The sequence below is a fragment of the Danaus plexippus genome, chromosome 30, assembly GCF_018135715.1.
Source record: "Danaus plexippus chromosome 30, MEX_DaPlex, whole genome shotgun sequence".
Lineage (NCBI taxonomy): Eukaryota > Metazoa > Arthropoda > Insecta > Lepidoptera > Nymphalidae > Danaus > Danaus plexippus.
The window spans coordinates 303795-325716 of record NC_083557.1 but is presented as its reverse complement, the minus strand read 5'-3'; the positions used below and the strand labels follow the sequence as shown (position 1 = coordinate 325716).

The window sequence follows — 21922 nt, the reverse complement described above, 5'->3', positions numbered from 1 at the left end:
GAGCGTCCATTGAAATACGAAAAAAGTCATTTCACGTCATTTAACAAAAGACACGTGTTTAAAAACAACGCAGTTGAATAGTTTTTTCAACAGACGAGGATATCATCTGGATGTACTTTCATCTACACCTGCAGACTGCTTCCCGAAGTTCTGCAGGTGTAGACAGATATCTATAATTATTCTCTTAGATAAAACCAGAATAAGATGTCTAGAGGGATCACACCTGGAAGTTAAGTCCATGCAGCTGTTCCAGGACGAGCAATCCATCGACTAGGACATAACTCTTGAATGAGATATTCTTTCGCAGGACGAGGATAGTTGCCTAGTGTAATTTTTTGGAGAAAAAAACACTGGCCTGCATTTTATATTTTCATAAGTACCAATAGTATGTTGCAAGGCAGGTACGCAAAGTAAAACGTCCTGGATCATATTTTTTTGTTATTCTTGCGGGTTTGAGTGTAATTTGTCTTGTGAACAATATTATTTAATTATACCAAAAATTCATTAAATGTCTAATACATATTCCTGAATTTTAGTATCTATATAAAGACATCCCCTTACATCTTTGAATTTAACAATAAAGAGATAGAACCTCTCATCATTCAATGGGTACACCGAGCGTGTGCCGGGTCCTTCGTTACAGGGAGAGGAGCTTCAACAGTGCCTGGACTTGCGACCCAGGTGTAGGTTTAATTGATGTTAGATCTAGACAGGCAAAAGCCTTATATTAGGTCGTAAAGAGATCTAGCTGTTATACCTCTGGCTTCCACTTCTACCGCGTACAAATTTGCGACGAACCTATCTTTAGTAAGTTTGTAAGTTTCAGCTCGTAATACTTGTCGACCTTGGTCTTTAACTTTTAGGGATGTTCGTTTTCCAAAGAACCGTCAGCTGCATTACCACAAAATTCACAAACATAGCAATGTGTCTGATCTGGACGCCGACGCACAAAAATTCTCTGGGATTTTGTTTGGTTTCTAAAACGTATCCATCATTATAGTCCAATCCGAAGCCGCTTTAAGGATAGAGCTTACTCTATGTCTTAACTTGACATTTGTTTTATAGCCTTAGTGCCTTTTCTCACAAAAACTATTGATCGCTCGCTTTTGGTTATCTCTATTTGCGCTCTGGCTACCGAAAGACTAACCGCTTCACGTATGATTTCTAGAACCCTATCGTGATCTTACCTATATCATTCTCGTCTTGTCGTATATGCATATCTTTGGTCTTCCCGCTTGATCCCAACCCTACTCTGTCACTTTGTGCTCCTAACATAAACTGTTTATGAAATTGAAGTCTTGGGATTAATCAGTAGAATTTTTATTTTATTAGATTTAGAACCCGGCAGATGGTGCTGCTGCCTGTACCTATCTGTGTGTGCATTATTTAAAATGATAAGCCTGCAAGGTAGGTTACTATACGTATTGTTATAGTACACTTTTTACATTTTCCTCTAAACTCAACTCTGATATTCACTGGAACTGCTTTGCGGGCAAACACTAGTATTATATATAGCATTTATTAAAACACACTTTAAAACCCACTGTTACATATGGCAAATCTAGGCGATGATTTAGATTCCACCCCCATGGGAGAAATAGAGATATTTTTTTTATGACAAAGGGGGCAAACGAGCAGACGGCCTACCTGATGGAGGTAGTACCGCTACCTTTGGACATCCACTAAATAATTTTGCGGATGCGTTGCCACACTTATCTGGGGAAGAGGGAGAGGAAAGGTTGGGAAAAGGGAAAAGGCAACTGGCTCTCTCACTCATCGAACGAAACGCAGTCATTAAAGACTGCTTAACGCCGATCTTCTGTGAGAGGGCGATACTTCCCCGGTCGAGCCGGCCCATATTCGAGATGCAGTAATTTGACCACAGCTAGGCTCTACCACCTTGAAAAAGTAGCATTTCAAATAAAAAATGTTTTAAGGTAGAATTTTATTGTGAACTAAAAATAAAGTGAACTGAGCTGAAAAATAACATCAATTGAAATGTCTAACTGATGAAGATGGATTCGCCGTCTTTCGCAGGTTTCTCAAAATTAAAACTAAAGGCAATAAAACTTAGTAACATAATTGTGTAAAAAGTCAATAATGAACATTTTTTTAGGTTGTGTTATTTGTTTATTTTGTGAGGTCTTATTCAAATTAACAAATATTTTATTAATATATTAACTAAATTTAAATCAATATATATATACTTCCAACTTTTCATACTCACCTTGATTGATCCCTGGTGAGAATCCTGTCTTCCGAAGGCTATTTCCTGCAATATTACTGATCATTATAAACCCTGTCTACAATACTTTCCTTTTATTGTGACTCACGCCAAACTAATGCAAAATAACTGACAACAGATGTCGTTAACATCGATAATGATCAGCCCCAAATTATATTTTCACGAATGAAAACTTGCTGTATGAAGTTCTGGTCGCTTTAATATTACTAATAGTGTAACTTTGATGGCTATAAGTCATCTTAAAACTGTAAATTTCTGCCACGTTAGACTAAAATCTTAGAGGAGAACTTGTATTGTATGTTGTATTGTATATAAGTAGGTATTTGTATTGTTCTAATACGTATTTTATTTTCATATATGTCACGCCGACAGCCTTCTCGTATCGAAAATATTCCTTTTCGTGTATTCGTTCATTATAATTGTTTTCAAATTACCCACTTAACCGATGTTAATAATTTTGTTAATACATCAGGTGATTAGTTTTTTTCAAGTACCCACAATTGTAATACAGAATTTACCATATAAAAGTCCAAGCATAATCGTACTGAATTCATTCTACGTTGGTCGCTCTTAGGAGCCACAGTGGTAGAATCTCTGCTATACAATTCTTGACATTCATTGTAAGAATTTGTTAGCAATAAACAAGGATCATTTTGAGTAAAGACTATCTTTGCTTCGAAATGGAAGCCTGTTCATCGTCATCGGTACTTAACGCCCAGACTCGAAATCCTTTTAAAGGACTAGGGTCTTGGCCAAGGTCTCACGAGGATTCCCTCGCTCTCACATACACTTTGAAGACTTCGAAGACTTCATATCAAAGTTAAATATCAAAGTTAAAATACAAAACCAGACGTGTGAAATTCTTTGCAAGTGTTTTTTTAATCGAAAACTTATTCAGGCGCGTTGAGTCAGTGTTTGGGTGAACAAAAATCATTTTTGTATTTCTCGTTCAAACGTTTAGTTTTGTTTTTATTAATGACGTTTACTTAATAAGACATCATTGAGTGCTTCGTAAATATTATTTATAAAAATCATCAAACTGCCGTCTTTAGTACATTTGATCAACTTGTCTTAAATATATGCAACACAAAATTTTGTAAACTATTATCTTAATTCAGGGTAACAGACTTAAAGGCATAGAGGCGTGCATGCTGGTGCCGGTGGAGCGTAGTAAATAGGTGTGGGGGCCGGCAACGCGCAAGCAGGGGCAGGCAACGCGAAGGTAGGGGCTGGCAACGCACAAGGAGGGGCTGGCAACGGGGCTGGCAACGCGAAGGTAGGGGCTGGCAACGCACAAGCAGGGGCTGGCATGGTATATACGGCAGCAGGGGCAGTGCATGCGGGCGGGGGAGCTAAGAGAGGCGGACACGGAAGGGGTGTCGCTGGCAGTACCAGAGGAGCGGCCGGCAATGCAAGGGGAGCTGGTGGAGCTGGTAGCAAGAGCGGTGCCGGCGGCAGCTGACCACATACTAAGGGTGTTGCTGCAGCTAATGCGGAGGTGAGTACTGTCGGTAACGCCGCCTCTAGTAAAGGTGGTAGAGTCGCTGATATAGATGCTGAGAGTGAGGAGGCGAGGGTCGGCGTTAGGGCTGCCAGGTCTGTGGCGCAGGATGACGGCAGAGCTGCCAGCGGCGGTAATAGCAGATCGATCGCAGGAGGTGACAAGCATGATGCTGGGTAACAGCTTGCTAGTGCTTGCTGGAATAAAAAAAACTAATGATCATGAACATGAACATTCAAGGACAAAAGACAATATCTTGAACTTGTAACACTAAGATCTGTTTTCTAGAATGTAGGAGAGCATTAATAGTAAACTTAGTCACTAATATTAATACATACTTGCACCAATACAAATCCAAGCACGAGGGTAGTCTTCATGTTGCTGTGTGTGTCTGTGTATTCCGAGCGACCTCCTTTATTCTCTTCTTATCAATGGACGCCTTTACTTTCATCATTTATTTGTAACCTATTTCAAAATGTCCTACTTACTTTTACTATTATGTGATAAGACGCGTATAATTTTTTTAACTGGTCTATCCAAACTTACATGTTTTTAAGATATCCTCTTTTTTAATGCATAATATACTAGGCCGATATTCCCACAAAATCGGCTATTTTAAATATGTTTTAATTAATTTACAACATGATGATTTCGTATATCTAAACATTCGTTTGTTCAGAAATCATTTCCGGTAGTAGGGTTTACTGGACCTCAGCATGGCGACAACAATTTGTATATTTGTAACAGCTCGATGCATCAAGCCAGGAGTCTTTTCGTTGTCGAAATTTAGAATTCCAAACGCTAAAAAAACTCGTTTGTTTTTTAATTATTTTATCACACCCTTACCGCGTGTCAGTTAAAACCGTCAAAGAAACCCAGTTTGATATCTTATCAAAATATTGTTTCGAAAAATTTTGCGAGTTGGTTTTTCCAAGATTAGTGGTTCGACTCAGGTCAAAGTTTATCTTCTTTCTCGCAGATTAGTACCATGATAATGAGCTACTACTAATTACAGGTGTTATGGGCACGCGAAAGAGGTCCTAACTTCGACTTTAGAACACTGCTTTAGTAGAAATGAAATCGAGTTTTTGGCCAGTAACTGGCCAGTTCGACTAGACTTGCCAGTTACTGGTTAGAAACGAGTGGAAACTTTATTTCGAATAGGGTAACCAAGAATCGTTCACTCGGAGCTTTCGTTTCTTACATAGTAACTCTCCGTGTATGTATCAAGGGTAGTTGTTATACTAGTATACTAGGTGCACACATACTTAGCGGATTTACACCCTTAAGCACGAAACATCCCTAAATAATCAGATTACTGATATACATATATGTAACTAACTCTCCAAGTTCATGAAGTAGCAGGATATGACGTCACTGCGTTCCAAAATGTATTTGATGGTGAAAACAGAGTCCACCTGTACGCAGCCACCAGTATCCTGGTGTTTGATAACGAATCCAAAGGAAATCCGTTTGATGTTACACTTACGGAAAATCCCCCGAACTTTACGTAGGGTTTGTACCCTAACGTCCTGTCAAATTATGAAACTGGAGCCTTAACTGATGTAAGACCACAAACAGAATACAGTTTAGGCAAAATGAGTCCAGAAACGTTCGACTTAACGCCCATGAACGAAGAAGAAGTGAAGCTTGGATCCAAAATTAAACGTCCTGCAGGTGCTCCTTCCGTTAAAAAACTCGGAGGTGGCCTTGATATGTATTATTTACTAGAAGTACATTATCTCCAACAATGTTTGTGTTCTGGTCCTCCGAATTCATTATCAACCATGTCGATTTCCTTTCCAGTTATGTTGAAAGCATATTGATAACCCGGAAATTGATTGTTTCTCAGAATAATTACCCATGCTTTCATGACGCAAGGGTTGGGCGCTTCCAAAATGATGGTGTGACTTAGCTGAATAGCATCGTCCATCAATGAATTTTTTTGCAGGTCAGAGCAGTTGAGATATTGAATAATATTACGTCGAGGCGCCTCCGGTGCGTCCGTGTTTCTGTCGTGAACTATAGGATTACCCGCTGAAAAATAGCAAAAAATTCAAATATTAGTTTTATTTCTGAATAAAACAATAGAATAAATTTTATTTTTGATTGCTTTACAACGAAAAGGAATAATACGATTTACTGAGTATTTCAGCCAATTTCTGGGCATAAAATATTATAAATTCAAAATGAGTTGATTGTCGAGCTTAAGAACAAAAATGAAGAAAGAAGTATATTGCACACCTCATAAGCAAATTTGGAAATATTTATTAAAGACAATTATTACTTAGGGGAACTGCAGGCAAAACGGACCATTTTGATAACTTTAAAACTACAAGCGCCATCTAACAGTGAGTACCGTTACTAACAGCTGTCCGCCTCCCCTCTCCCGCTCTCGGTCAGAGTCGGGGAGCCTGTCATGCGGTGGACGACATTTTGGCGCGGGAAGTATTTTTTACGTTGTTTCGATGTAAAGTGACATTTTTGACTAACCTGCACATTTGTTCTGTTATGTATAGCCAATATTATCCATTATCATAGTGATTTACATTATATTGTACTTTTTATAGTGTCAACGGAATCGAAAAATGTCGAATTTATAACCTCAAATTTTCTTTTTGATTTAAATGTTCCCAAAAGGCAAAATGGTCCGGGCAAAATGGAACACCGGCCTATTTTGCCCTCAAAGTAAGTTATAATTTTGAACGATGTTTATCATTTTATTTTTGTTTCAGATGGTTTATAAATTTAATCGTAAAACAAACCGTCAGTCCTGGAGCGAAGCAAGTGTGAAAAATGCCTTACTAAAGGTCAAAAATAAAGAAATGGGTTTAAGGAAAGCTGATACATATGGTGTGCCGAAAACAACGCTATTGTGACGATTACATACGTTTAAGGATACGAATGATCTCGACCCAGCCGTTACTAAAAAACGGGGCCGTCTCGAGCCGGTGTTTAATAAAGAACAAGAGCGAGAATTGGCAGATTATGTAAAGGATATGGAAAGTGGCTTCTATGGCCTTACTTCGATAGATCTAAGAAAACTAGCCTACGATTTGGCAGAAAGAAATAATTTGTACCACAATTTCGATCACGGTACGAAAATGGCTGGCAGGTGTTGGCTCGAATTTTTTTTAAAACGAAATCTAGATCTAAGCTTTCGAAAACCTGAAGCCACTTCATCTGCCAGAGCGTCAGGATTTGATAATTAAATATAAATTAACACCGGACAAAGTTTTCAACGTGGACGAGACCGGTATTACGACTGTGCCTAAAAGTTTGCCGCGCATTGTTGGTACCAAAGGTAAGAAACAAGTGGGACTGCTGACTTCTGCAGAACGAGGGCAGCTGGTAACAGTCGTATTTTGTATGGGACCAGACGGATCTTATATGCCACCGCTGTTTATTTTCCCGCGAAAAAGAATGAAGGAAGAATTAATGAGGAATGCCCCACGAGGGTCTTGGCTATGTGTCACGAAAGTGGATGGTTACAAAAAGACATATTCACAGCATGGTTCAAGAAATTTTTTCAGTATTGAGAGCATCGCCAGAAAATCCTGTTTTGCTATTACTTGATGGACATGCCAAAACTTGGACGTCATTGATTTAGGGCGAGATCACGGTGTTCATATCTTGTCATTTCCGCCTCACTGCACGCACCGTCTGCAACCCTTGGACGTGGGTTTTATGAAGCCTCTGTGTACTTACTACACAGAAGCCGCTAATAATTGGCTCAAAATGAACGGAGGGAAAATTATGACCCAGTTTCAAATTCCAGAACTTGTTAATCAAGCATTTCAAAAAACAGCCACACTTACAACAGCCTATAATTCTTATGAAAACCCAGGCATCCGGCCACTGAATCGCAATCGTTTTACTGAAGCTGATTTTCTTGCAGCTTCAACTACTGATATTGCATTAAATGACAGCGTTACGGATAACGAAACACTCATAGTTAACAACAGCTACCTCCAGCTATATATTCCAAGTGTCGTATCTCATGCTTCTACCTCAAATCTGCAAGACACAGTTATTGACATCACCGGGATTGACATTCACTTCAGCGTTCAATCCTCTGTAAATTGAAAACTCAATTTTGGGCACCCCTGGATCTAAAACACATGCAGAAAAAAACTTTTTTTTTTTCAGCCCAAAAATTATAATGCCTTTCCCTAAAACAACTGCAACCAAAAGAAAAAGTGTTCGGCGAGGAAAAACAGCAGCTATAACCTCATCACCATACCGGAAGGAACTGGATGTAACACCAAATACAAACAAGAAAAAGAGAGTAAAAAAGAATCTTAACCTAGAAACTAAAGAGAAAGGATAAAAGAGAGAAACAGGAAGGACTCGACGACTGATGAAGAAAATGATGATACCAAATGCTTTTACTGCTGTCATCTCTATCCCGAATCAAATGAAGGCTGGCTGCGATGCCAGACTTGTCACCAATAGGCACATTGTAGTTGTGCAGGCGTAGAGGATGATGATGCGGACACCATATTCATATGCGAAAACTGTTCTCCGGACTAAAGTATGAGCATGTTGTGCAGGTCCATTTTGCCTCGCATGTGGTCCAATTTGCCCGCTTATGTGGGTAAAACGTGGGTAAAACGGACCAAAGTGAAGATTTTGGAAATCATCCATTATCTTTGAACTTTGTGATTTAATTAAAGTCTGATTATCAAAATATGTAGACTGATTAGTAGTAAGCTTGTTCTTGTAAAAGTTTCTAAAGAAACCTATAATTTGTTGATTTAAATGAGTAATTCCTTAAGTGTCCCGTTTTGCCTGCATTTGCCCTAAATAATTCTGCACTAATATCTTCATAGTAAGAAATATGTTCAATAGTTGAATTCACCCTTAATAGAACACCCCAATAATTGCCAAATCAATCAATCAACCCCTTACGTAACCGAACGTATAGTCAAGGGCATCGACTCGGGGTGCTGTTTTCGGTGTGACGTCACTAACGTTAGCTCGAGTTCCCGCTTCTCGTTCTGAAAAAATATTTCAGAACGAGATCTAAGTATCTTAATTTCCAAATCGCGTCTATTCCTATAAGTGTGTGAACTGAATGAAACTAACAGGGAATTATCTCTAAAAACATTCAAAAAAGTAGATACCTATATAATGATTAATAGATTTTTCTTGTGTTTATTTCGCGAGAACAGCATTTGAGGATGTCCTTATTCTTTCAGTTACATTCCGTAATTTTAGGTTTAATTTATATCCGCACCATATGAATGTCATTTGGAAACGTCATTTGTCATTGTCGGACGCGCCCAAGTCGAAGAAGCGTTAATATAATGATCGTCGCCCGAAAGGAATTTGAATTGAAGAATAAATAAGTGAGACGTCGTCAATAAACTAATGGTTTTAATAAAAATTGTGTCACTTTTTATCTAACAGCCTACAAAAATATATTTTTAATACATGCCTTATCACACGCTGCGTTGTACGTTGCAATATTACTTAGTGTGAAATTAATTCACAATTTTTTATTTCACATACTTTTTTAAGCACGCAACCAACTAAACAACAATCCGTGAAGGTTTACTTTACGCAACACATAAAGTGTTTAACGCGCAGGTTCAATAAAACACCGATATAGTTTTTTTCCATTTAAAAATTTTATTTATTACAACATCCTATAATAAAACTTATATTGTACGAGGCTGAGATCCAACAGAAGTGACGACGCCGACGGGGGGCGAAACAGTAACTTCATCATTCTGTTATCACTTTCGTGTAGACCCAGGAAACGGCTTCGCTTCAACCTGACAGACGCGTTGACAGCTTGACGTTGACAGTTTGACGTTGACATTGACGTTGACGTTTCAGAGCCAAGACGAAAAGACCAATGTGACAGCTGTCAACGGCGCTAAACTTAATTGCATTGGGAAACGTCTCGTGCGAAGAACTCATAAAATGTTGCGTTTTACATTAAAGCACTTCGCACGCCATTACACAAATAAACCCCGGTTGTATAATTAAAAAACTCTCCTTAATTTTATTATAAATAACTAATTCTTTGCGACAAATAAAATGTTTTGTTAGTCAAATCCCGTCGTAGGTTTGAATGAGACGAACGCTGTACATATATAAGCTATCCGGGTGCGTTTGTCCGTCTGTTGTCGTGTTTGGTTCGTATAGAAGTCAAACAGTTTAAAGCGTAGGAAGGATGCGAGTGTATAACAAGCCGTATTTAATATTTCTTAAATTCAAACCATTAACATGAATTGCCATCAAAAAATATGCATTTCTCGTAAATTGACTATTCATACATATTGCTTTCCGTAAGTTAATACTTTTATGTGATTTTTAATATTATAAATGACAATTTTTTTAATATCTGTCGGACCGTTCGTGTGTACTGTTAGACGAGTGCAGTGTGAAAGCGCTCTAAAGCGCTCCGTCGTGTTTTTTTTTAATACTCTTATTTATTCTACAGGTTGTGTGAGTGTACCTGAGTTATTTATTTACTCTTCTTTATCGATCTGTAGCATGGTTTTATGTAATTCAATGGAAAAAATTATTCCAAGTTTAAAATTTATTAACCTTTACATTGATTCTTAACCAGCGTCCGAAACAGCGAAAAGACTTCTATCATGTTGTTATATATTTGACAGTGAGAAACTTTAGTTCATCAAAATGACCGTTCGGTAACAGATTTTGCTTGACAAACAAGATTTTTAAATTTCCGTTTGTAGAACATACAGTTGCTGTGTTATATAGTATATAATATAATCTGTGGCATGTCTTACTCACACTACACATGAGATGTAGCATCTTAGATCGGTCAAGCAACAAGCCGGACACTGGCATTCATATATTCGTTTAAATCTTTTGAAATTCCTCAAACAGAATGTTGTGGTTCGCGGGAACAGATTTGATGTATCGACAGTGACATGCAGTTTAGTAATGGAAAGTGTAATCTAACTTCGGCTGTACCCAAACACATATTTATCATGTACTGTGTGTGACTTGTGAGGGTTCTCTGAGGTTTGGGTACATGGAGTCGCCTAAGCTAGGTATGAGTATGTGTCTAGTGTGCCCGGGGCTCTCTCCAGGTACTGTTTGTCTATCAGGGCCTCGATGCACTTCTTTATCATGGCCACTGACGGGGCGAAGGACCCTCTAGCCTGAGATACCACCTCTTGGATCAGTTCTGTGTGACGGAGGACCTGTAACAAGTGGCATGTTTAATATAGACGACATGTCATTGTTGGGTTTGATGGTAACAGTCCTGTATGTTTGTCCGTACCTTTCTCTGTTTCATGATCCGCACGAGCGCCGCTTGCAGGTACATTTTCCTGTCGTCGTCGCAGTGGGTGGGCTCGGTGGTGCCTGTAGCTGAGCCAGGGTTACCACCTGCAATTAGATATGATTATATATATATAATAGAAATGTTGCCATAACTAAATAATAATGTTCATAAGACAAATTACACTCAAATTTATAATAATTGCAAAAAAATATGATTTGATGAATGTTTGTATTGATTTTGAGTAAATTATTGCCTGATTCTAGTAAACATGATGTCCTGTGTTCCAGCGTGAGGTCCTCTGGTTGTAAACTATTGAAAAACGATTAGCCTCACATACAAACTGTGATATTTGACCTTGGCTAGTGGGCGCCGCGGCGCAGGTGAGTCTGATGCGTGTCCTCTTGCAGGAGAAGTTGAGGTTTAGCTCCAGGTCGCCGTCCTCGTCGTTGGACCTGGCGATCAGCAGGCCCGCGTCCAGCAGCGGTCGCAGATGCCGCGTCCAGCTCTCCCCCGACAGCTGGAGGGCGTCTCTCGCCTCTCGCGACGAAACAACATCCACCGACTCGAACATCAGCAGCAGCGCGCATTGAGGAGTCGTGGCGCTCAAATGGTAGAGTCTACTGGCGTGACGAGCTCGCAGTTCACCTGTGCAGAGGTGGTGAAGCCAGGCTAGACGGCGGCCACTGAAGGAGGACCTGTAGAAGGCTTCGAATAAACGCGCCGGGCGTTCCAGCTGGGCTGGGGGTGCGAGCGGCGCCATGGCTCCACCGAGCGGCCAAGCGCCCGCCTGCAACACCTGGATGAAGAACCCAGCTCCCGGGGACAGGTCGTGGTCCCGTAAGTGTTGCTGGAACTTGGCGTTCAGGTCAGCGGACACGGCCACGTCGGTGAACATCCGGTGTAGCTTGTTAGTGAACTCGTACCCGCAGGCCGCCTTCAGACGGTTTATCATCGCCTCCTCCTGGAATGTTTGACGGAATAGTGAAGCGGTTTTCGTTTCTAAAGTAAAGTGAATATCTTTTTATGAATAAAAGCGCCTCTTTTAAGGAACATTGATTTAGTTGGTCATGACGCAGAAACCAATTTAATGAGACGAAACCTCTCAGCACTCCATGGATCCACCGTGCGGGTGCCGGGTCCATCGTTGCAGAGAGAGGAGCTTCGACAGTGCCTGGGACTACACCAGGTGTAGGTTTAAGGACCCTATCTAAACGCGTCAAAAGCTCACCTCCACCGTCCAAGGCAGTATATTATGTTTTTTGATATAAATGACCCTTTCATCTGCTACGTTCCACACAGCCTGCGTCTTATCCTCACCTGTTCCATGCTGGCGGACAGCTGGTGTATGAGTCTCCTGGCGAGCGCCCGCGCGTAGTGTTTCTGGAACACGTCTTTGTCGTCGACGTACTTGAAGACCACTATGGCGGCGGCGAGGCGGTCGTCGGCGTCCTCGGCGGCGCGGCGGCGGAGGAGAGCGTCGCAGTAGCGGGAGACCAGCTCGGGCGCGCGGGCGCAGGACTCGCCGGGCGCGCGGCGGTTCACCACCGCTGAACACGCCTGGAATTCCCAGACTCATGTATAGAGGAATGTTCCAGAAATGTGATGAGAAACAAAAGTGATTAGCGGCCGTCGTGAAGTACGTCACACGAATTTTAGAACTTTCGAACCCCTCCCCCACTCCTGATGTGACGTCACACGTTTTTTAATTTAAGTATATACTTAAAAACGATCGAGAGAAAACAGCTATTTTTCTTATATTTTTTACTTGTTTTCATTAAATAATAGTCTAACAAAATCAACATAAAGTCCAACGTTTCCTGAAACCTATAGAACGGACTAAAGAAAGCAAGGAACGTTGAACTGTTAATAAAACAAACAGAACCCAGCCACCGCGAGTCGCTGTTTGTTTTCAATTCACGTTCAAAAACTGCTTTTTAATTTGTGACGTCACTAAACTCTCCCCCCCAAGCCTTGCCACACGCCGTCACTCGTGGGTGACGGCCTCCCTCGTTCGTTAACGTGCGACGTACTTCCCGGCCGGCCTGACGCGTCCATCATTAGAATGATGGTTCTGTATAGTCGCTGGTCGCACCTTGTCCAGCGCCCCCACGAAGGGCTGCGCGCCCTGGAACACGTCCGCGAACAGCGCGTTGTACTTGCTGTGGAGGGAGAGCATCGCTGACACGAAGTGGGAGTGAGCCTGCAAACGTACAAGACACTCGTGACAGTAATTATATGAAGTTTCCACCGCGCCCGCCTCGACCCAAGAGATGCCTGACGCCTGACGGCTTCCGTCTTATGGCACGACTAATTATCTCCTACTAGCTATAAAATAATCAAATTGGTTTGTCTGTTTGGTAGAAATAAATGAGCTCCTCCGAACGATACTCTTTATATTATTCTCATAGATATGACGCAAGGAGTATAACCGTACCTCGTCCTTGGGATGCTCTTCGTCCAGCAGCGCCATCCCATCCTTCACCACTTGCTGGTGCGCCGCGTCCACCAACGGCCTCAGAGCGTTCGCCCCCAGTGGCCGCAGCAAGGCGTACATCCTCCTCAGATCCAGCCTCCTGGCCTCGGAGTCTCCATCGGCGGCCTCTCTGAGCAGTCGCTCCACATCAGCATGCAGGGCTCCCAAATGCGCCTGAACGCACGCCCGTTCGTAGCAACCCCTGACCGGTTCTAGTGAAGTCGTGTGAAGGAACCTCCTCGCCAGATTCAGTTCCCGCTCCAGCCCAGCCAGGGCGTGCTGCAGGAAGTGCGACACGTCGCCATCTTGCAGCAGCCTCGCCGCCCTCCGCGAGTGCTGCGCCCCCGCCGCCGCCAGGAAGGGCTCCAGCACCAAGCGCTCGTACAGAGACAGAGGAGCGCGGACTCGAAAAGACTGAGGAGATACAGCATGAGGAAGAAGATCATGAGATCTACCACAGCTAACTGGTATACAGCCTTATTATATATAAAAAAAACACGTTTGAAGCCAACACAACAAAGTTTCTCTCTTATAAGCTTCTATATGAGTATATAAAAAATTTTGCTCGCGGTTAAGGGCCATATCTTTAAAAAATTTATCTCCATGCACTATTAATCTATATATGTACTATTTTCGATAATATTCTTTGCCAAGCACTTCTTCTTACTAATATTAGATTACATATGGCAGCCATGTGTGTGTATAAGCCTGTGTGTATGTCTCCGTACCTGTACATGTACGGTGCTGTGTATGGCGGCTCGCAGCACGTCGTGTGAGTCGTGCGAGGTGCTGTTGGTGTCTCGAGCGGCTTCCAGCGCTGACACGATGCGAGCGGACAGCGCTCCCGACAGGGGCTGGACGAGAACGCGCTCCCAGGTCACCAGACCCAGCTCACCGACCTGGAGGAAGACGGGAAAGAGGATAGTTCAGAACTGCCAGGTGAAGGTAACCAGAAGTTGAAAACGCTTGGAACTATCCCTAACATTATAAAGAAAAGCTTCTCCAATGCAGAGTCATGGTCTGATGGAGGACATGGCTAGTTTAAGTTGTTATAAGGAATGAGAAGAAAAAAAAGAAAATAGTATCTGTGACGTCACACAGTTGTTAATTCTCAGTTGTTAATTACCTCCAGTTGTCGCGAGTCGTGCTCGGGACAGCTGACCGTCGCTGAGGAACCGTATATTATCTCAGCATCAGAAACCTGGAAATATACAACACTAGTTTATGACCGCCACTTCTATTGCCTTAATTTTTGAATTGGGCTCACAGAGACAAGAACTCAGAGTGTTGTAACAATACACATCTGTCACGAGACCCGACTGTCAGCGACATGTATAGTCTGTGTCGCGTGACGTCACACTCGGTACGTCGGTCGGGGTGTGATCCTGAAGCAACGACACGGAGGGAGGGGATGCGATATAGACTGTGTGTTATTGTGATGTCTGATTTACATTATTGTAAAGTTGCATCAAAATCAGTTCAGCAGTTTTTGTATAAAGGAATATCAAACATCCATACACACAAATTCTCACAAACTTCCGCATTAATGTCGAAGTACCTTCTGCCTCTTGACGTGCTGCAGGTTGAGGTATGAGTACAGAGAGTTGAGGTAGCCCACCCCCTGGCTGTACTCGCGCCAGGCGGACACGTACCTGATGGAGGGAGTCAAAGGTGAAGAGATAGTTTAAACAAAATACTATACAGGTAAAACCAAAGAAAACAACATTGTGTAATTTTATTCATTTTGGTGTATATATATATATATATATATATATGTGTGTGCGTGTGCGTGTGTGTGTGTGTGTAATTTGCCTGTTAAGGAGTCCATCATTATAGTCGCTGCTCTCCAACTGACAGTTTCCTTTCACCCGCTGGAGCAAACCATCCACATGTTCTTCCAAAAACTTCCTGCAGCAGAACAAGAGTGGATGAATTGGATGGTGGTGTAACAAATAATGAGAATCTACACCTCACATATATATAGACATTTATACAGTGAAGCCTCTTAGGAAGAAAATGTTCACAAATTTGTACAAAATAGATTTTTTTCATTGTATTTTTATCTTAGATAATAATGTATAAGTATAACCTTACTTAGTAAGAATTAATAGTAAGAAATTATCAATATGATTTAGAAAAGGTTACCCTCTCGGCAGGTTTGAGGATAACTTAGTTGATTTAAGACATTTTTCTAGTAAATTTAGAGTCAAAAAATTTCACATACAGACATCTGAGTGACGGTAAAACTATTTGGGATAACCGAGTCGGTCAGCGAGTCACTGCCAGCAGGCGTTCAGTTTAAGTTAAATACAGGAAACTATTAAAAATGAGTTAATAATAATTACAGATACTAATAAAAGTTTAAAATTATATAGAAAATCATTTCAAGGTATGTCTTAGTGTATAAAAGTTGTAGTGACCTTGTTTCATCGTAGAGTTTGTCAGCCAGAGGCTCGGGATGGGCCACACACAGAGCGTAGACATCAGAAAAGCGTGTATTCCACACAGCTCGCTCCACAGCCCGGAGACCTACAACTCCTGCCACCTGCAACACATGACGCTGCACTACTAACTGGCGCTATAAACTTGACTTATGTTGAGAAATGTTGAGTGTAAATAAAAATATGTAGGAAAAGTATTAACATACACGGCCTTATTTAAACATTTGTATGATACAATCTTATTGATAAATAAGTACATGTTCATATAAATCACATTATACACTAAGTGTTAGTCTTTGTGGTACTTAGAGATAGATGTGACAATCATTTGTTACATGAGTGTCAGACTGTCTAATATATCTGATTATATATTACTGCCTAAGACTATATAGTTTAAAATTTATTACAAAATAGTTGATTAGTGTCTGAAAAACTCTATATAGATGTACTCTGAAGCACAAATCATTCCGCTACCTCCAACACTTGTAGACAAATTCAGAGTAAGCAAAGAGAATCAGGACGATAAACTTCAAAAATATTCTTTAACAAAATAATACTACACATCAGATGAAAGGAGGCGCAGAACACAGAGGTTGAATTACGGGGATTCACTGAATGTACATCAAGTGATAGAATTTTAACTCCAATAGATTCTGCGGTATTTTTTTATTTTTGAGTAGCTTTAAATGATGATTGAAATCGTCAAATTATGACACACATTTTACACTTCAGTTAATTATCTATTTTCTGTACTTTAAACTTGAGTTATTGGATTTATTCTTTGTGATTTTATAAAGACATGCATTGATCACAAGTCACTATACGATGCTGTATATATGTAAGCCAGTTATGCCAAAAGTACTACGAATGTTGTTACGTATATATATCTACAGTCCAAAAATAACACAAGAAAAGTTTAGTCTGTGTTAACAAATTGTGAGAATAGAAGTACAATGATTTAAACTAAATAAATTAGTTCTTATTGATTGAAGTAACTTGTGTTCCTATGCTTCTGATAGTAATTTTAGTGGGCATTCTGTGTATGATTAATGTAGGTATTTCCTAGTTATAAATTTAATATTTATATGAAAAATATAGTGCATACCGTTTCCTTGAGTGTGGCCCAAGTCTCTTGAAAGTCAACATTCCTAGGCTTTAATGACATCATTTGGACAACACTTCATGTACCTACAAAATGTTAATGTATGTTAATATCGTACTCAATACAATGGAATCACTCGGTTTCTAATCTATTTTTATTTTGTTGTTCATTCGTAGAAGGTATTAAGTAAATGGGTTATTTTCTATTTACGACGATAGCATTAAGAGTCTCGTAGTTTTTAATTTGCTGAGAGTTTTGGGGATGTCTGTAATAAGGGTCGAGGGTCACCCTGTGCTTTTCTTCCTGAAAAACGATCTTGGCATCGTGACAACGACGAATACAGCAAACATAAGATTGAAATTACTCAGCACTATCCAGCTACTTGATAAATAACACGCCATTAACACATTCTATAAAAACTCAGTGGCATCTACTCACTCTGCTACCCGCGTTTACAATGCAGCAGTCTAAAAATTATGTGACAATATGTTTTAATTTCGTAATATGTTAAACATAATCAAATGAAAATAATATGTGAAGTTTGCGACTTAGCGAAATGCAATTTATTTTTTGACATATTTTTTTTATTTCATATGTGACAGATGATGTTTTGGATTCTGGGCTTTTAGGATTAGTGTACCTTACAAGAAAAAAAATATTTTGAACAGTCTAATTATAACGAATAAATATATCATATCAATCCCTTTAATTCGAAATTATTATATTCTGTTAAATGATATAAGTAAGTTTGATAAGGATAACACTCAAAGAGTAACAATATAAACACTGGACTATAATATTTGCTACGAACAATTCAGCAGTCCTGCACAAAGGAAACTCTGTAAAACTTCTTGTGAGAAATGAAATAGTCATCGTGTAGGTTATTACCGTTATTACATCTGGGGCCGAGTATTATTTGTTGTTTCTAGATATTCTTATTCCATGAACTGGACTGGTGAAGATTAATCTCGATCATTTTAAATTGTATAGTCCATGGAACATCTTTATATAGGGTCGATGGTTTACTCGTCTACCTTCAACCGCGCAAGAAATAATCAATGGCAACTGGATTTATTTTATAAAATATCCTTTAGTATAAAACAAAATTCCGTTACCTAGTTTTAGCTGCAAAAACTTCTAATTTCTAATTTAATTAGCAATTATACTGTAGAAATATATTTTCGAGAGTTTGTTAACCTATAATCCTTATTGTACATTCAATGTTTGTTAGGAAATAGGTTTGTGAACGAATTTATATTCAATATCTTTTCAGAAACAATTTCCGAACATGTCAAGCAATAGTTTAAAGATATATTTCACTGACAATGCAATAGAAAGAGTGGAACAACGTAGACATTACCTGGGCCGGATAACAGTTAATAACGTAGAACAGATGCTCCAATGAGAAAACTATCGTGCCGTGACTCGAGCTGAGTTATGCATTTTACATAGAACCGTCACAACCGAACGATGGTTTAATGATAAAAAAAACAAAACAATCATATGAATTTATGAACGTTGGCGCCATCTTTGCTTTTTCTATGCAGAAAAATTAGAAATCTAGATTCGGCCAACTGATAAACATAGATCGGAGCGAATAGCTTTATGAACGTTATTAATCATTATGGATGGAACCGCCTCCGCAGCCGACGTCTTTGGAAGTAAGGATTCGTCCGACTGTTTACGAGCCTGACGATAACCAAGAACAAGCATTTGTGACATCAGTGCTGACGTCACTATTTTTAAAAACAATGAAGTGAAAATAAAACACAATACGGTTTTAATCGTTTTATTTGATATAAAAATTACTTATGTACATTACATAACGTACATAAATAGTCCAATATTAGCTTCGAGTCCGCCATCTTGTAACGATGGCGGGAACTAGTGTCCGGGAAGCGTCATGCGACAACTACATAGTATATCGTATAGTATGAGAAAGAATTACAACAAAGATATCATGATACATTACAATTCCAGCACAAATCCACGAGAAAAGAAGAAAGGAAGACGAAATAAAAGAAAACTACAGACAAATGCAATAAAATGTAATATGTAGTTAGTCTTAGTAAATGGCATTACATGATTCATAGTAATAAATATATATACAACGGCGCGCGACCCCGCGCGGAGCCGGCGGCTGGCGACCCCCGCGACCCCGCGACCCCCGCGGCCCTCCCGTGATATTTACAATAGAAATAAAATTAATTGTGACACACAGACAGACGGTAAGCTTAGTTTAGGGTAACGATTCATGAATATATGTATAACGAACCTTACGCGGCCGAGTTAAGGTATCGTTTTGTGTGTTTAGGGGCGAGCTTGGTATCATTTACATGAACGTGTTAGTCTGCCCTCGCGTTCCCATACAGGTTCGGAACTCTTATTTGGTAGGACTCTTTAGTTGCATTTCGTTTACGTGATTCATTAAACAGTGACTTTAAGTGACTCGTCGGCTTATTGTTATGAAAAATTTATGTCAAAATTAATTATTGCATGTCCATCATCAATTCCATCATCAATTCCATCATCGGTGATCATATCCCATTATCTTCATATCCGGATTCCAGTACGTTCGGTTCCACTCAACGCCTCGGTGCAACCGCTTCGTTAGTTATCTTAACTCCGTACATTAAACCGTTCCTTATCACTAATGGTAGTTGTATTTGGGAACACTAGTGCTGTAAGCTACGGATCGCTGGCAGCTTCAAAGTTAACTTTCACAACACTACGACCACTATCACTAGCTCTCCTCCCCGGCGGTGGGCGGCAGGCTCTGGGGGCTCTGGGAGAACTGGTTCACCATTTTGTTCTGCATCATGTTCAGCAACATGTCAGAGTACTGCTCTATCAATGACATGGCTGGGTGGCCCGGAGACACATCTGGGGAGTTAGAAGTAAGCTTATAATAGGAAGGACAGCTTGTTGTATGTATTAATATTTTAGTTTCTTGTATGATCTTATTTTATATACAAATAATAACTGAATTAAAACAAACTCCCACATTAATAACACATTTCTTAATATTTATATATGTAAGGAGCTGTATTTCTGGGACAGACAGAGACATATATATATATTTGTGTGTGTGAGTGTGTGTGTGTGTGTGTGTACGTGTGTGCGTGCGTGTGTAACGTGACTCATTGAACAGGTGTCAATATATATTTGGCACTTCACTTCACTTCACCTCGGGAGTGGTCCACAAACAACGCTAACTTGTCAATCAACAGTTTAACCTGCCTTTAGCGGAGTGCTCCACTTTACTCGCCGCCTCTTCACCGTTCTGACTCACAGCATTCCTGAGGACCTTCTGAGTCTCCAGGATGGCCGCTTCTAGACCTGTTACATGTTACATATAAGTTTACATTATCAATTGCGACCGATATATATATGTATGTGTCAGGCAAGTTATTCTTATATGTGAGCTATATTATAATTTAATATCATCAAAATCTGTTTAACAATTTCGGTGAGGTCATTTATATTTCGGCACAAAGGGTTCATGACTCAGCAAAGTGAGATAAAAAGTAATCAGACACACACAGCTTGTCTGTCTGTGTGTGTGTCTGTGTAGTGTCTAGTGTGTGTGTGTGTGTGTGTGTCCACGGACCGCTGATGTCTCCGTCCGAGCGCGGGTCGTCCTGCAGCGCGCGGTACAAGGCGGCCACCTTTCCCGCCGTCCTGGTGAGCTGCTCGGTCAGCGCCGCGCACAGAGCTGACGGTGACACTGGAACGAGGGATTAAATGACGATTAAACGGCTGTTAACTGACTTAACCGAATAAAAATAGATGCTTAACCAAGCGGCAGCCGTTTTCTGTTTAGTAATTTTTGCATTACAGTCAAAATGTTATATTTTTATAATGAAAATATCGCTCTAATGAAATACGAGCGATGTTTTTAATAAAATAGAGAATAAAGTGCATCGAGACGCATGGGACTCGAAGCTGCGACTGACGGCACCGCGGCCCAACCACTTTACTAACTATAAATACATCCGATGTGTTTGTAAGTGTATTATATATATGCATACTGTTATTGTCTCCCGCGTTCTCCGGCTTGGGCCGCTGCCGGCTCGTGAGGCGCGCCGTCACCTCGCGGGCTTTAGACGAGATGTCGCGTTCACTCCCGCTGCGGCCTCCTGGCGACACACGTTATATACACACTAGAGACCGCGACCAGCTCCACAAGGAATCAGTCTTCACAACCAATAGCAACTATGTAGAAGATGTCAAGGACGGAGCGAGACGGGAGTGGAAGAAGAGAATACGGAAAGCGGACCCGTCACGAGGCGGGGTAAGCGCTAGGAAGAAGAAGAAGAAGAAGAATCGATACCAAGTATGTATTGGCACCGAGACATGCTTGGCGAACAAGAACTTCTTTTTGGACGTGACAGTAACTGAATCCAATCAAACAGTCCTCAGTCGGAGCCCTATAGTATGCTATCGCTGGACACTCACCGATCTTCCTCTGGGCCCTGTCGGCGGAGGCGGCCCGCGGTCTCGGGGCTTCGCCCTCGGCCTCCGAGCTGGACTCCGAGCGCGCCACGCTCGCTGTAACGTGCGATTAGTTAGGACGTGGGGTTACGGTGGCGGGTGCTGGCTGGTGGAGGGCAGCTACACTTGACGTCCGGTCAGCGTTTGTTAAACTAACGTTCGTGTTAATGAAAATACGCTTCAACTGTGTTAATGTTAAGGCTCCAAGTTGAGTGACGTCAACATACAGGGTGTTCACAGATTACATGAAATTATCAGCTAACTCTACAGTGATATGGTTTATCTACGACCTTCTCACACCCTCTCTTCTCACTCCTGCTGGTGTGTCTTCTATTTCATGAAAGGGGACATTATCAAGTAATAAATATCAAGAGCTGGCCGTACACCTGGACATTC

At 40.7% G+C, this 21922-nt stretch overlaps 3 protein-coding genes and 1 long non-coding RNA gene across 15 annotated transcripts in view; 1 reads left to right on the top strand and 3 right to left on the bottom strand.

Moving 5' to 3' along the window:
* Positions 1–3157: 3157 nt before the first annotated feature.
* On the bottom strand, positions 3158–4588 carry LOC116776641 (uncharacterized). The gene is made up of 2 exons (XM_032669880.2): positions 4085–4588; positions 3158–3943 (listed from the first exon to the last, which is right to left on the bottom strand). Exons 1-2 carry the CDS (start codon positions 4121–4123, stop codon positions 3374–3376), a joined length of 609 nt encoding a protein of 202 aa, XP_032525771.2. The 5' UTR covers positions 4124–4588; the 3' UTR covers positions 3158–3373.
* Positions 4589–9357: 4769 nt separating this feature from the next.
* LOC116776531 (cullin-2) lies at positions 9358–17610 on the bottom strand. The gene is made up of 13 exons (XM_061525573.1): positions 17471–17610; positions 17036–17118; positions 15910–16034; positions 15302–15397; positions 15048–15141; positions 14616–14690; positions 14218–14388; positions 13451–13903; positions 13109–13216; positions 12334–12573; positions 11371–11977; positions 11014–11120; positions 9358–10933 (listed from the first exon to the last, which is right to left on the bottom strand). The coding sequence occupies exons 2-13, from the start codon at positions 17096–17098 to the stop codon at positions 10772–10774; spliced, it is 2301 nt and encodes a 766-aa protein (XP_061381557.1). The 5' UTR covers positions 17099–17118; positions 17471–17610; the 3' UTR covers positions 9358–10771.
* On the top strand, positions 16861–19505 carry LOC133319815 (uncharacterized). Its single transcript, XR_009753306.1, has 2 exons — positions 16861–16981; positions 18306–19505. It is a non-coding gene; the product is annotated as an uncharacterized LOC133319815 (long non-coding RNA).
* LOC116776567 (mitogen-activated protein kinase-binding protein 1-like) overlaps positions 18808–21922 on the bottom strand; it is a 59281-nt gene continuing 56166 nt past the window's right edge. For 9 of the 12 annotated variants that reach the window (XM_061525568.1, XM_061525560.1, XM_061525571.1 and 6 more), the window contains 5 exons: positions 21491–21583; positions 21064–21171; positions 20643–20759; positions 20273–20371; positions 18808–19915 (listed from right to left, as the gene is read on the bottom strand). In XM_061525568.1, coding sequence (XP_061381552.1) covers positions 19776–19915; positions 20273–20371; positions 20643–20759; positions 21064–21171; positions 21491–21583 — 557 coding nt within the window. In that variant the 3' untranslated portion in view covers positions 18808–19775. Of the gene's footprint in view, positions 19916–20219; positions 20372–20642; positions 20760–21063; positions 21172–21490; positions 21584–21922 lie in introns of all 12 variants that reach the window. The other 3 variants (XM_061525561.1, XM_061525570.1, XM_061525567.1) reach the window with 3 other exon arrangements.

Excerpts from the sequence above, each read along its gene's own strand:
- LOC116776641 (XM_032669880.2), bottom strand. The coding sequence starts at position 4,123 with ATGAAGACTACCCTCGTGCTTGGATTTGTATTGGTGCAA. Across the intron at positions 3,944-4,084 it reads TTGGATTTGTATTGGTGCAA|CAAGCACTAGCAAGCTGTTA; the intron begins GTATGTATTAAT and ends TTTTTATTCCAG.
- LOC116776531 (XM_061525573.1), bottom strand. The coding sequence starts at position 17,098 with ATGATGTCATTAAAGCCTAGGAATGTTGACTTTCAAGAGACTTGGGCC. Across the intron at positions 13,904-14,217 it reads ACAGCACCGTACATGTACAG|TCTTTTCGAGTCCGCGCTCC; the intron begins GTACGGAGACAT and ends GTATCTCCTCAG. Across the intron at positions 11,121-11,370 it reads CGCGGCGCCCACTAGCCAAG|GTGGTAACCCTGGCTCAGCT; the intron begins GTCAAATATCAC and ends ATCTAATTGCAG.